Source organism: Crotalus tigris, unplaced genomic scaffold (assembly GCF_016545835.1).
Source record: "Crotalus tigris isolate CLP2741 ecotype Arizona unplaced genomic scaffold, ASM1654583v1 scf7180000024302.2721777, whole genome shotgun sequence".
NCBI lineage: Eukaryota > Metazoa > Chordata > Lepidosauria > Squamata > Viperidae > Crotalus > Crotalus tigris.
The window spans coordinates 1,337,220-1,352,299 of NW_024100474.1; the positions used below are offsets into that span (position 1 = coordinate 1,337,220).

Sequence of the window (15,080 nt, forward strand, 5' to 3'; positions counted from 1 at the left end):
GTGGAGCTCAATAGAGAGAAGGCCACTGCAAATTCAGAATACTACAAAGATATATTTTTGTCAAAGAGACAGAAATATATAACTATATATACAACTGTCAAGGAGCGTATATACAATATCAATGCACATGCTTGTTAAAACAGATAGGAATGTGAAACCAAGGAAACTTCAAGGCACTACACTTGAATGGGAAAAAGCAACCCTATCCAAAGGTGATATATATCTCTAGAAGCAAGTTATCCCAAAACATACAGCCATTCAGTCTTGTTCAAAGAAGATCCTTCCCATTTAAGCTTGAACAGCCGCCAGGCACTGGGACAGGACTTTGACAGCATCACTTGAGTGGCCTGGGATCAAAAAATATAGTTGGGTATCATCAGTACTAAACACCAAACCAGTGGATGACTTCACACACTAATTCCATGTAAATGTTTAAGGGACTAGAGACAAAAGGATAGAAAGTTGAGCCGTGTAGCACCTACAGATGGGAGAGTTAAAGAAAGACACCCCTCTCCCAGATTGGAGGGAGGGAGGGAGGGAGGGAGGAAGGAAGGGAGGGAGGAAGGAAGGAAGGAAGGAAGGAAGGAAGGAAGGAAGGAAGGAAGGAAACCCTGCAGTTAATTCAAAAGGATACCATGATAAACACATTCTCAGTTACTGAAAGTATCAAGCACAAAGAATAGATGCACCTCTTCCATTCTAGCTCTGCCACAGGCCAACTACAAGAGCAACTAGGATGTCATCCCAGCCTGAAATCAAACTAAAATGATCTAAATTATTTGTTTCCCCTGGGATTCTCTGCAACTGCAGTCCTTCCCATTTTCATGATCTGGGTGGGACCAGGATCCAGCGCAGAGGTGATCAAGCCAACAGCGCAGAACACCATTTAACAGTAATAATAGTAACACTAATAAATGCCAAATCCAGTCTAAACACTTGGCTGACTGTGCAACCAACCATAATAATAATGTATACAAAACCAGAATTGAGAAGATAGCAACAGGCAGCAAATGCTGCCTATGCAAGGAAGCTGAAGAAACAGTGGACCACCTAGTTATCTTCTGCTAGAACAGTGATTCTCAACCTTTCTAATGCCGTGACCCCATAATACAGTTCCCCATGTTGTGGCGACCCCCAAGTGGGTGTGGCCACCAATAAGAGGGAGTAGGACAGCTAGGGAAAAGGGAAAAAATGGCGGACAGCATGGTTTGGTGACCCCCGTGAAATGGTCATTCGACCCCAAATGGGGTCCCGACCCACAGGTTGAGAACCACTGTTCTAGAAGATCGCACAAACTAATTATAATCAACAATATGACAATATAGCAACAATTGTGCATTGAAAGATCTGCAAGAAATATCATTTGCCTGCAAGCAAGAACTGATGAGACCACAAAATGGATAACATAATAGAAAATGAAGACACTAGTTCTGTGGGACCCTAGAATTCACGTAGACAAACATCTACCACATAGCACCCCAGACTTAACAAGTGTCGATAAAAAAGACAAAAAGATATGGATAGCAGAAAGAGATGTACCTGGAGACAACAGAATAGAAGAAAAAGAACTGGAGAAAATCACAAACTACAAAGATCTTCAAACGGAAGTAGAATGACTGTGTTAAAAGAAAGCAAACTTAATACCATGGAACTATAGATAATTCAACTAAAGACAGTTTATAATGAAATACAGGCCTACTGACCTGATTGAGGGTCCACTTTCTACTTTAATAATTTGTCTTTCTTGACCAGGTTCATCTTCCAAGATCTTGATTATGAATCTCAGTCCAGCCACCTGAAGTGCAACCTCAGAACTAGATTTCTGTATTATATCTACAACATCTGCAAGCTTCTCCAAGGAGTTCCTTTTTCCAGACACCTTCCCACTGAAGAAAGCTGATCAATAACAAAGGACAGATCAGTAAAATAGTCTCTTGGCAACTACCCAATTATGAAATTTTTGTTATACTTTTATTCTTTATTTTCCACAACAGCTATACATGCACCAAACTAGTTTGATTTTTTTTCAACTGCACCCCCCCTTTCCTGCAATTATTTGACTGAAATGAGCTTAAATACATATTTCAGGGGCATTTACCTTTGGCTTTTTCATCTGGTAAGTCTGGAAAGAAAAGTCCTTCTACATGAAGAAGTTTATTAATCAACTGTGTGTCAGTCTTCTCTGTTGTGGACAGCACCGGAGAAGACATTTCAGCAGAAAGTGACTCCTTTGGTTTTTGGGAAACCATGGCTTCAGAAAAGCCATTATTTTTTGCAGAAGTCATCTCCACATTTTGGCAACCTTGCTCTGTACTTCCCTTGTTGAGGGTATATTTGATATAGATGTGGGAATTCTGGAGGTCATTTTGGGTGCAGCCCTGACAGTACTTGCTCAAGAGTGGCAAAAGTTTCCGAGCCAATTCTACTGATATTGATAGCTGAATCAGGCCCTCTTCATCTAGTTCCGACAGCTTAAAATGCAAAAGACAATTCAGTAATCAGAAGTCTATATACATAGTGCTTCTCAAATCCAATCACAGCTGTAAGAGGATAAAAGAGCCTGCTTATCCAATGGACATCCATATACTAGGGCAGAAAAGGACACATTTTGAGCAGTTGGAGGCTGTATTTAAGCTTCTTGACCCTATGTGGAATCATGGGATCCAATATATAAGAATCACTGGAAAGAATATGGAAAAATGTTTTCAGACTGTTTTTAACTTTCATTAATTAGAATGGTTGTGGCAGGACATGGTAGTGATAAGAAAGTAAGGGATTACCATTCTTACACTTAACCCCCCCTCCCTTGTAAAACAGTGCATTCTGATTCTTAATTTGCAAAATCATACCATGGGAATTTGGCTATTCTGATTCTAACTTTCAACAGTACAATTCTAAATTATATGGGTAGGGGGGACAAACAAGTCACTGTTGTTTATGTCTTTATTAGGAAAAGAACACAGGAGCTGCTCTTCCTGGCTGTCAGTTCACATGTCTTAATTCTGGAAGAAACAGGAATTGTTGGAGGTGCCACTGCATTTTTCCTAATCAGATAGCAATAGTACTTAGACTTATATACTGCTTCACAGTGCTTTACAGCCCTCTCTAAGTGGTTTATAGAATCAGCATATTGCCCCCAACAATCTGGGTCCTCCTTTTACCGACCTCGGAAGGATGGAAAGACTGAGTCAACCTTGAGCCCGCGAGAATTGAATTCCTGGAGTGAGCAGTGAGTTAGCCGACAATACTGCATTCTAACCACTGCGCCACTACAGTTCAGTTTTTCCTAACCAGATGCCTGTTTCGTCCTGTTTTCTTCCTCCCAAGTTAAATTTGTTCTATTTACCTGTTCCTCATGATTCTCCTGGATGGACCGAATTATTTCCTGTTGTTCATGTTGCTCTAGCTTTTTAATGAAAAAAAGTAGTTCCCACCATTCAGCCCGGCTCAACATTCCAGAATTCTCATTTAGTTGATCCACTAAGTATGGCAGGCAGTAAAGTCCTCCAAGGGGTTTGCAGTAAAATGTCTGAGTAGCTGCAGAGAGAGAAAGAAAGCAAAAACAAATTTTTGAATTCAGAAACTTGACTGTCACTTGCATATAGCTTAAGAAAACAAGATAAGATTCGGAATAGTTCCCATCCCTACAAAGAGGAGGGGTGATATCTGCTATTCCCCCTTCTCCTTTCCAGTCCCCAGTACCAACATTTCCATCACTCAAGATGGTCGTCCAACTCATCAGAGAAAATTTGGAGGGAGCATAAGATATATCAGGGAAGAAAGAATGAAGATTTCCAACTAATTTGTTAACAAGATTCTTCCTCAGGAACTTCTCATTTGTAGGCACTCTAGAATTCTACAGAAAAGAATATGCTCAATCCTGATATTTATTTGTTACATTTATTTAGTGCCTGTCTTGCCATAGGGCATGGGTTGGCAACCCGCAGCTCTGGAGCTGCATGCGGCTCTTTGAGCCTTCTCCTGTGGCTCCCAGCCTCCTCTGCCAATTGCAGAGAGAGAGAGAGACAGAGAGAGGCACTTGAGCCTCTCTCTCTCTCTCTCTCTCTGTGTGTGTGTGTGTGTAAAAGAGAGTGGCCTCACCCTATTCTCCGACGAGCTGACAAGCTTACTGGGTGGGGCTTCTCCCTTTTCTGCGTCTTTGCAGGAAGCAGGAAGGGCAGGAGAGAGCCAATAAGAATGTGTGTCAGCTTGTTGGATTGAAGCCAGCTTGCCAGGTGAGCAGAAGATCGGAGAGGGAGGGGGGAGAGAGAGAGAGAGAGAAAGAGAAAGAGGAAAGAGAGAGAAAGAGAGGGAGAGAGAAAGAGAGAGAAAGGGAGAAGAGAGAAAGAGAGAGTGAGAGAGGGGGGAGAGAGAGAGACAGGAAAGAGAGAGGAGAGAGAGAGAGAGAGAGAGAGAGAGAGAGAGAGAGAGAAAGAGAGAGCTCATGCACAGCAGCCTCTATTTCTTTTTAATTAAACTCTTCAATCAAGCTCTCCTTCCCCCTTGCGCACGTGCGCGCACGTTTTGCAGCTCCCAGTGTTTTCTTTTCTCTGGGAAACGAGTCCAAGTGGCTCTTTGGGTGTTTAAGGTTGCAGACCCCTGCCATGGGGCTATAGTTTACTGTAAGCAAATAATTATTCAGCTGCAGAAGAATATGAATTTTTGAACTAAATATGCACACTCATTCTACACTATCTTTCAGCCCTCTCAGTCACAGGGTTGCTATTGTGAGGAAAATAGGAGGAAGGTGTGCTTGGATCACCTTACAGGGGAGATGGGCGACCAATAAATGAATGAATGAATGAATGAATGAATAGAACTTCTGGTCCTGCACAGCTGCCAAGGGATTCGGGGCTATGTGCCCTTCAGCTGAGTTTCTTCCTGTTAGGGGACCCTAAATGGGCCAGAAGCCACCCCAAAGAGGTGGCAAAGAAGGAAAGAAGTCCCGGGGACCTCGGAGAGACGGTGGTCAACCCGATCGGTCCTGGAGAAGCCTTCCAGAAACCATCAGGAAAAAGGCTAGCCTAACTTCAGAGTTTAGCCCAGCTGCAAGCAACTGAAGTCAAAACCACTATTTTAACCTGACTGTAAACAGCGCATTTGAATCTGGGTAAGAACATCAATTTTCTCTATCCTACTTATCAACTTTCCTAAAGGAAAAAAAAATCCCAAGAAACAAAAAAAAACCTCCAAAAGTGAAGGAGGGGTTTTTTTGCCCTACCCTTTTACTAACGGAAGCGACAAATTAAACCTTTTATGAAAGACCAAACCGTATTGAAATGAAATGAAATGACTATAAAACCTAAATTTGGATAAGTTACTGAATGGTTAAGATTCTCATTTTAAAGGAAAAGTGTTCATTTTGAAAATTTGAAAAATAAACCAGTGCTAACATCTAGTGGTGGATGAAGACTACAACAGCTATGGCTTTCATTCAGGACCTGGCAAAATCTGGAAAAAACTAATCTCTACCTGTGACGTTCAAAGCTCTAACAATATAGAACAGCTGTGACAAAAAAGAAAACAATATGGGTTGCAGACAAAGTGAGACTTACAAACTTCAGGGAACAAAAAAAAAAACTTTTTTGAACTTTCTGGATTACAAATATCTATTTAACTCTGACCCCAAAGCTATTTGTAGAGAAAAGAAAATTTGGATTCTTGGTCATCATGGAAGATCAGTATTTCTTGTAAAAATTTTTCCACTTGGGCTAAATCATACTTCTTTCTTTTGTTAGGTTCCATCTTTAAGTCTCTATCCTCAAACAAATTTGAGGATAAGAAAAAAGAGTGGACAAAATGGACTGCAGAGATGCCAAGAAAAGCACTAGAACTGGAGAGATAAAAAATGGTAAGAGAAGCAGAGAGAAAAAGAAAGAAAAAAATTTTTTCAACAAAAATGAATGGGAAAATGCCTCTCACAAAGATATTGTACTTGACTTACCTTTTATATCTACAGTAACACAAGAATATGGAAAGATTCTTTGACTCAGAACATATTGATTAAGAAAGATACTGGGCAAAAAAAAAAGGCTAAAGTGAAAATTAAGAAAATAGACAATGGAGCCTATCAGAGAGAAAATTTTAAAAAGAAACACCTGTTCGAATATGGTTAAAGAAATAGAAAAATTTTGGATGTGAATTTGACTTTAAAAGGGAAGAGTCCCTCAAGTAACATAGTACTTTCTTTTTCTTCTTTTTTATTTTATTTCTTGATATGAGTAATATAAGAGTTGAAATGGCTTATAATAAAGGAATTGACTTTAAGAAAATTACAATGGATTAAATGGCTTATAATAAAGGTGATTGACTTTAAGAAAATTACAATGGATTAAAAAATGTTTTGAATAAGAGTTAAAAGACTAGAGGACTAGATTTATTAAATGGAATATTTAAAGATTAAATATATTTTTAATTATGGTAAAAAAGAATGAAATTTTCTTGGAAATAAATATGTGTTAGCTTATAGGAAATACGGATTTTAAGTAGCATACTATCTTTTTTATTATTCTTATTCTTCTTTTTTCTTTTTTTAGTCTTATTTATTCCGTAAGAAAGGTAAAAGTATTGGGTTGGCTTACATGAGAAAAAATAGACTTAAATATTTAAATGTAATAAACTTTGAGAAAATCTTAACCAGTAAGAATGTTTTGAACATTGTGGGAAAAACAAATGTAAACAAGAACTGTAAACAGGATCTATGATGAGACAACCAGAATGACTAGATAGAAAAGGAATATTATATTGATGTGATTATCTATAGAAATATTAGAAAACTTTTATACTCAATCATCATTCATTAAAACAACAAGAATTGTATTAACTTAAGGTTGGTAAAAGAGAACATTATGGGAAAAAGAGGAAATCAAGTAAAGTTATTACGTGGATTACAGATTATAGAAATCAACTGTTAGTGAATGTTTCTTAAATGTAAACCCAGACAACACACTGTTTACCGAATATTAAGGTGATTATGTTAAAAAAATAATAAAACATATTTTAAATAAATAAATAAGTTCACCACCTTGAGTTTGTTAAAAAAGTAAAGGGGGGATAAAAATGAAATATGAAATAATAAAATAATTAAAGTAAAGTACAATAAAATAAAATCCATCTCTAATGCAATTCAGAGAAAATAATATATTGAAAAATGCCAAGCACAAAATAGCTGCTACTTTTCAACTTTCAGCATTTGATCATATTTCATTTCTTCAGATGACAATGGATAAGGCTGCAGAACTAAGATACTGTACGTATTTTATAATACTTCATAATAATTATTCTCTTCTTAGATTTTAATCCTAATAGCATAAGATATAATCTAACCTAAAGTGTAATATTAGCCAAGTAAACTTTTTTTTCTCTGTAAACACATCTAAAATGTGTTAAAAGAAGTAAAGGAAGCAACAACAATGAATTCATAACATGCAACAATTCAAACTGAAATTACACATAATTGTGTTTATGTACAAAAGCTGGAATTAAGATTGCCGGGAGAAATATCAACAACCTAAGATATGCAGATGATACCACTCTAATGGCAGAAAGTGAAGAGGAACTAAAGAGCCTCTTGATGCGGGTGAAGAAGGAGAGTGCAAAAGTTGGCTTGAAACTCAACATTAAGAAAACCAAAATCATGGCATCCGGCCCTCTCAATTCCTGGCAAATAGATGGGGAAGAAATGGAGGTAGTGACAGATTTTATTTTTCTGGGCTCCAAGATCACCTCAGATGGAGACTGCAGCCAAGAAATTAAAAGACGCTTGCTCCTGGGGAAGAAAGCTATGGCAAACCTAGACAGCATACTAAAAAGCAGAGACGTCACCCTGCCAACAAAAGTGCGTATAGTCCAGGCCATGGTTTTCCCAGTTGCAATGTATGGCTGTGAAAGTTGGACCATAAGAAAGGCTGAGCGCCAAAGAATTGAGGCCTTTGAACTATGGTGCTGGAGAAGACTCCTGCGAGTCCCTTGGACTGCAAGGCGTTCAAACCGGTCAGTCCTAGAAGAGATCAACCCCGACTGCTCTTTAGAAGGCCAGATCCTGAAGTTGAAACTCAAATACTTTGGCCACCTAATGAGAAGGAAGGACTCACTGGAGAAGGGCCTAATGCTGGGAAAGATTGAGGGCAATAGAAGAAGGGGACGACAGAGAATGAGATGGCTGGATGGAGTCACTGAAGCAGTAGGTGTGAACTTAAATGGACTCCGGAAGATGGTAGAGGACAGGAAGACTTGGAGGAACATTATCCATGGGGTCGCGATGGGTCAGACACGACTTCGCAATTAACAACAACAACAAACCTCACCTGTGGGTAGTTTCAGGTTCTCTGTTAAACTAGATACTTTTTCTTGTGCAGCATCCTCTTCATTTTGCTCCCCAGAGCCAATAATTTCTATCATGTGCCAGTGCACCCAATAAGTCTGGCCAGCTGACTGCCACGAAACCTGTAAAACAATGAACTGCATAATTAAAGCCATCTTTAATCGAATTCTCCATGTCAGAAGTAGAAGTTACAGTATTTATAATAATCATAAAGGTGTGATATCTACAAATAAAATTAAAATAGTATTGCAACTTTCACACATTTTGAGGACACCAACTTTAGGAAAGGTAGTTTAGGATGCACATTATTTTATTTCTACCACAACAGTTGTTTTGTTGTTGTTGTTGTTTGTAAGGGCATATTGTCTCCTAGCAGCAATCAAGAAATTGAGTTTTAGATCTATACAATAGAATAATGGTACAGTCACATAAGAGCATTGTATTTTTTAGAATGGCACTAAGAAAGTATAAAATCAGTTTCTCCCTAGCAAATTGGCATTCTACAAATAGCAATCACTCCCTCTTCTGACCAACTCATCACATGAGTTGCCCACAGAATTATAGGCTGGCAACAGTTTTTCTTCACTACCCCTAATGTCTGGAGCATTTTTTGCTGCAGAACATTCTTAAGGATAAGAGCATCATTAAATAAGGATAAGGTACATTATATTCACTTTTCTTGATAAGACACATTGCTTATATTAAGCTCACAATTGTCACAATACATCATTATATAAAGTTTGTTTCATTTTAAATGCAGTCCTGACTGAAAAAAAAATCCTAGTGCAATTCGTTCAGTGCCCAGTGTCTATTGTTATTCAATTACTTTCAAATGTTCATAACCCCAATGGACATTATTTTGTCAAGACTTTTTGTAATTACTTCTTTCAGTTATTGTAACTTCAGTGGTGATACTTACCCATCTAGATATAAAACTCTTTGCCTCGTTATTAGTAGTTCTAATAAACATTTTTACTTTACTTCATCTAAAATTGAATTATTTATTTTTCCTGCAGTCTAAAGTATTCCAAAATTTTCTTTGGTACATTTCAAAGAAATCATGGTGGCATGGTGGTTAGAATGCAGTATTGCAGGCTAACTCTGCCTACAGCCAGGAGTTCGATCCTCGCCAGCTTAAGGCTGATTCAGCCTTGCATCTTTCTGAGGTCGGTAAAATGAGAGCCAGATTGTTGGGGGCAATATGCTGACATTTGTAAACAACTCAGGAGTGCTGTAAAGCACTATGGAGTGGTATATAAGTCTAAATGCTAATGCTATCCATTTTTCTTCATTTAACAGTTTTTGATGATCCAGCTTTCTCAATCTTATGTATGTATACATGTCACCCAGCTCATGGCAACATATAGGTTAAAAATTATACCCAGTACAATAAAACAAATAGCAATAAGCAAGATTTCAGACAACTCTAACACGTTTTCACTTAGGGACACATTCCTAAATCAGAGCTTGGAGAAAAAAAGCCATGTCTTCAAGTCCTGATTTTAAAAAAGCAACAGAGTCAGGGCAACTTGAATCTCCAGGGAGATACTATTCCAGGGGGTAAGCAGTGTGACAGAGAAAGCATCTCCTAGGTCAAGGGTGACAAACTGGCGGCCCACAGGCCGGATGCATCACGCGCAGGCCAGGCCCATTCCGGCTCCACAAAGGGAAAAAAAGTTGTGATACATCACGTGACACGATAAAGTTTGACACCCGTGTCCTAGGTCCTATCAGATGACATGGCTTTAAAAATGGGAGCTGATCATGCCTCCTCTTCTCAATCTTATTGGACAGGAAGAGACGAGAGACAAGTAGTGCTGCAAATAGCCTGGACCCTATGCCATGGAGGGCTTTATAAACAACAATCATTGGTTGAATTGCAACTGGCTGCTCCCTGTAATAATAAAAAGGTTTTTTAAAAACTTAACTTTTATACTAAACAGTATTACAAAACCAAACTACCCAGCCACTGGAGGAATTTAAAGAAATCTCTACCCCTCAACCTACCTGCACAGGAGGCATTCCACTATTGCTTTGACAAAATTCACCCTCATCCCCAGCATCAATCTCCTCGTATTCTTCTAACATCCGCACAGTCATTCCTGGCTTAAGATTCTCCTGCACATATTCAATATAGCTGCTGCGACTGGAAAAATCTGACAAAGTCAAAAATGGTTGGCCTTGCTTTTTTCTTGGCGAAGGGTTGGAAGTTACTAAAGGCACCTGAACAGCTGTACAAGTGGAACCCTTGGGCTGGAAGATGGATCGAATAATTCGAGGCTGGGCATTCGTCAGAGACAGAAGTTCTCTTTCTTGGCTGCGATCCCAGCCCATGACCCGGACTAGCTCTGAAATTAGGTTAGCCATGGCCATGCTGAAATCGAATTCCCGTTGTACCCGGCTTTTTTCTCCAAAGATTGAACTGGGGGCTGAAGAGTCCTGATGTTCCCCTCCCAGTTCTGTGGTACTGTTTAACTTGTCCATGAGGGAAGTGACACACAGGTAACGCTTCACTAGAGAAAACAGCAGCTTCCCTGGAATCTGAAATAAATACAGCTTATCATATCAATAACTAAAAAATTATGTTTTACAATTATATCCCAGTAAGCAATACAGTTGGATTTCAAGAAAAATTTACGTAACGGAATTATGTCCAAATATTGTGGATCATCTCCATCAATCCTACACAGATTGTCAAATTCTGTGTGAAATTATACAGGTAGTCCTTGTTTAACACCCACTTGTTCAGCAACCATTCAAAGCTACAAAGGCACTAAAAGAGGAGAACTTACAACGGGTCCTCATAGCTGCGGCCACTGCAGAATCTCCAGTCACTTGATTTTTAATTCAGGCATTTGGCAACCAGCTCACAATTACATTGTTACAACATCCCACAGTCAAGTGATCTTCATTTGCAACTTTCACTGCTAGCTTCCAATAAGCAAAGTCAATGAGGAAGCCCACATGTGGCCACAAATGGTGATCACATGATTGTGGGATGCTGAGACTGCCCTTTCTTCACCTAATAAGCAACTGGGACTATTGCAACTGCTGCCACAGATTGGTATAGTCAAATGATATTGCATTTTATAATTGCATTGCTTAGCAACAGAGTTTACAGTCCCAATTACATTAATAAACAAGAATTATCTGTACTATAAAACATCTGGTAGCATCAAATTGTCAGTCCCAGGTTCATTAGGTATCACATATCAGTTTCTAGTAAGTGCATAGCAACCATCACATTTTTTTATATATTTACTTGAGGGGGAAATATATGGCCACCACCCCCATGAATACTTGGTTGGCTACCAAATCAACTTATATAAATCAATCAAACAAAAAATCTGAATTAAAAATCAAAATACAATAATTAAGACACCACATAACAAATCACCACACAAAGCACATCCATACAGAATGGCACCCAGGGAAAATTCAGGTCATGTCAACTGAGGTATACTGTTCCATAGGGCAGGTGCAATTCCTTAGTGCCACAAGGTAGCACTGTTCAAAAGAGGGGACCTATCAGATGGACAGAGACTCTCAGAGAAAGGCAGCCCCATACTGTAAATGCTTGGCCATGTGCCATGCAGTGCTTTAAAGGTGATCACCCCCTTGAATTGCACATAGAAACATCTTGAGAGCCAATGCTGCATCTAAAAGGGTGATGTAACCCAGGCAAACCCTGGGCACCCAAAACTGGAGTTTCTAAATGTTTTTCAAGAACAGCTCCATGTAAAACATTTGCACTAATCCAGCAGAGAAATGACAAAGACATGAGGGATAACAAATAGGGTTTCTGGTACAGGAATAGGTACAACTGGTCATCATCTCATGAATATGATTTCCCCTAACTTTGATTTTAGACTATCCTTCTTTCAATGAGATATTCATATACAGCCTGGTTATTTTGCAAATATCTCTTGAAAAAAGAAATCTTAATACCCATATCAAGGCCAACCCAAAAGGCTGGTACCTGAGGGAGATGAATCCCTTCAAAGGACATACAGTGCTCTTCAGAGGATGTAGTCTCAGCAAAAAGCTCCAAGAGAGTATAACGACTGTCAAAATCCATGTGCTGTTCAATGCCATCTTGCTGGCTCAGGGACAAAAGAACATAAGCTCGGCTTCCTGAAACCAAAATAGCCATGCTTAATGTGATCCTTCACTAAATTTTATTTTTCCAAGATTATCTATCTACTTGCATGCTGAAAATCTATTCAGCTCTAACATACAGTATATTAAAATATTTGACATAGCAGAGAACTGAAGGTATATCATAAATACAGGTCATATAATTCACAAGAAATTGGTAGATTAATATTCAGGGTAGACATCTTACTTTTCACAATATTTTAGCCAGCAATGATGACTAAGACAAGTGGCACTGCAATCTTCTAAAAATTATATCACAATATCACTCAATACAATACTATAATACCGTTTCAAATATACTAGCCTCATGTTTACAAACTTATTTTCCTAATTTCAAACTTATTTCCCATAGATGTCATCAGAGGTAGCTAATACCCTAAGAGGAAACTAACTTGTTAAATGAACTGAGAAACGTAATAGCTCCAATATCCTCTTCATAGTTAAAATAGCATGTCCAAGACACAATGTCCTGAGATTTGTAGATGGAATGCAAAAATCAGCAGCCAGCCAATTATTCTAATTTCATGCTGTATTTATTTGTTCAATATTTTCTTTAAAAAATGACTGATCTGTATGAATGGGGCTGCAAAAATGCCCTACTCACTTATAAGAACTGTTGAAAAAAAGCCATGATGACATGTGGGGAAAAGCCATTCATGAAAATGAAAAAGGATTTTTTTCCCACCAATGAGAAACTGTTGCCTTCAAGATCTAGTACTTTAGATGAAGAACTATATTTGTAACTATTTTTTGTATCACTGCTAAGGTAGAAACAAATAATCTATTGTCCAAAAGCTTGTACTGTAATTGCATGGGAAAAGAGCCAATCTAAGAGTGGCCCCAGAATAAACACTGGACTCAAAAAGCCTTATTTGTGATTAATTTTAATTAATTACAACAATTTTATTCAAATCTTGAGTAAGCATGGATTTGCTAGGTGATTTTGGCCCAGTTAGTCACTTTCAGCCTGAGGAAGAAGGCAATGGCAAAGCTCTTCTGAAATCTTGCCAAGAAAACTGTAGGAACATGCCCGAGCAGTTGCCAGGAATCAAGACTGACTTGAAGGCACTGTTCTTTGGTGCTATAAAATTATTGAACCTGTTTATTAGCAGAGTAAAAAGATATGCCAAGTAGGAAAAGTTTTGATTTTCTCCAGGATAATATACCTTAATGCAGGGGTGTCAAACTGCCAGCTTGCAGGCCGGATGCATCATAGTAAAACGGCACCCACCCCATTGCCGGCAATGGCAAAAAAAGTTGCGATACGTTGTGACATGTCACGTGATGTTGCAAGTTTGACACCCCTGCCTTAATGTACGTCTCAAATATGACATAACTCAAAAACAGAATGAATTACTGCAAGAAAGCTCATACACCTCAATTGGCAACCTCACCTGCATCATGAGAAGCCAAAGCTCTCAGCATCTTGCCAGCACTACGACGGATTTGCTTCTCCTCATTACATAACATCTTCATCAGCAGATCTAAAGCACCTGTTTCCTTAAAGACACCTGTCAATGAGCCAATGCTGGCATAAGCACTGAGAACATGGACAGTATTAAGGATGGAGGACTCCGGACCACTCGTCCTGGCCATCTGTCGATTAGCACGCTGTACCAGGTTCCTGACGTCAGCCTTCATTTCATGCAAGGAAGCTTCATCCACTGTGACATCAGAGGGAAAAGTGCTAGGTGATTTCTCCTCTTTTACTCGCTGCCCCTCAGGCTTCCTCTTGCCCAATAGTGTGGGGCAATTAGCATAAACTTCTTCTGCTGACATCCACATAAGAATGTTATCCATTTTGTTCTCAGCTGAAGCAGCATGGGTGGTATTTTCTACATTGTCATCTAAACTCAGGATGCTCCACCGAATCAGATATTCAGTATGTCCATCGTGTCCACGACGTTGGCGGATTAGCTCCTCGGGATATGCTTGTAGTTTGGGCCCAAGATTTCCATACTTCTTTTCACCCACCATGATGGAAAATATATCTATGAAAAAAGTGTAAGGTTAAAGTGTAACTTGAAAACCAAGAAAACTAGGTACGGAATTTTCAAATAGTTAACATTCACTTGATATATTGAAAAGCATAGCTGTTTCAAATGCATAAATAACTTTGCTGCAAAACACATCAGAGGCATCCCTTTGGATTAAAAAGACATTACCTACAAGATTTCTCCATTTTTTCTCTTATATAAATATTTTGCTCTAAAAAAGCTAATAAGTTTTTCAATTTCTGTTCTAGAACTCTAGACCAGGGGTCCCCAACCTGTGGGCCACAGCCTGGTAGTGGGCCGTGGTCTGCTGCACAAAAGCAGGCTGCCGCTGTGCTGCAAGGCGCGAAAACAGACGCTGTCGCACTGTGGGGTGTGGAAACAGGATGATGCCGTGCCACAGGGCGCAAATATGGGTGTTGCTGCACCATGGAGCACAAAAACAGACTGACGCTACGCTGCAAGGTGCAAGAACAGCCGCCGCCACACTGTGAGATGCAGAAATGAGGCACTGTGCCACGCAAGAACAGGGCAGGGCTAGTATCATGCGGGAGCTAGCCCCGCCCCATTTGCGGCGCGTGTGTGCTCGTGGCCCTGGGCGCGCA

General features: G+C 39.3%; 1 protein-coding gene across 1 annotated transcript in view; it reads right to left on the reverse strand.

The window, feature by feature from the left end:
• LOC120299565 (cullin-9-like) overlaps positions 1 to 15,080 on the reverse strand; it is a 60,167-nt gene that overhangs the window by 42,682 nt on the left and 2,405 nt on the right. The window contains exons 2-8 of the mRNA XM_039324481.1: positions 13,876 to 14,472; positions 12,303 to 12,457; positions 10,331 to 10,864; positions 8,307 to 8,445; positions 3,347 to 3,537; positions 2,099 to 2,471; positions 1,704 to 1,896 (exon numbers count right to left, since the gene is read on the reverse strand). Of these exons, the coding sequence (XP_039180415.1) occupies positions 1,704 to 1,896; positions 2,099 to 2,471; positions 3,347 to 3,537; positions 8,307 to 8,445; positions 10,331 to 10,864; positions 12,303 to 12,457; positions 13,876 to 14,458 (2,168 nt within the window). The 5' untranslated portion in view covers positions 14,459 to 14,472. The remainder of the gene's footprint in view (positions 1 to 1,703; positions 1,897 to 2,098; positions 2,472 to 3,346; positions 3,538 to 8,306; positions 8,446 to 10,330; positions 10,865 to 12,302; positions 12,458 to 13,875; positions 14,473 to 15,080) is intronic.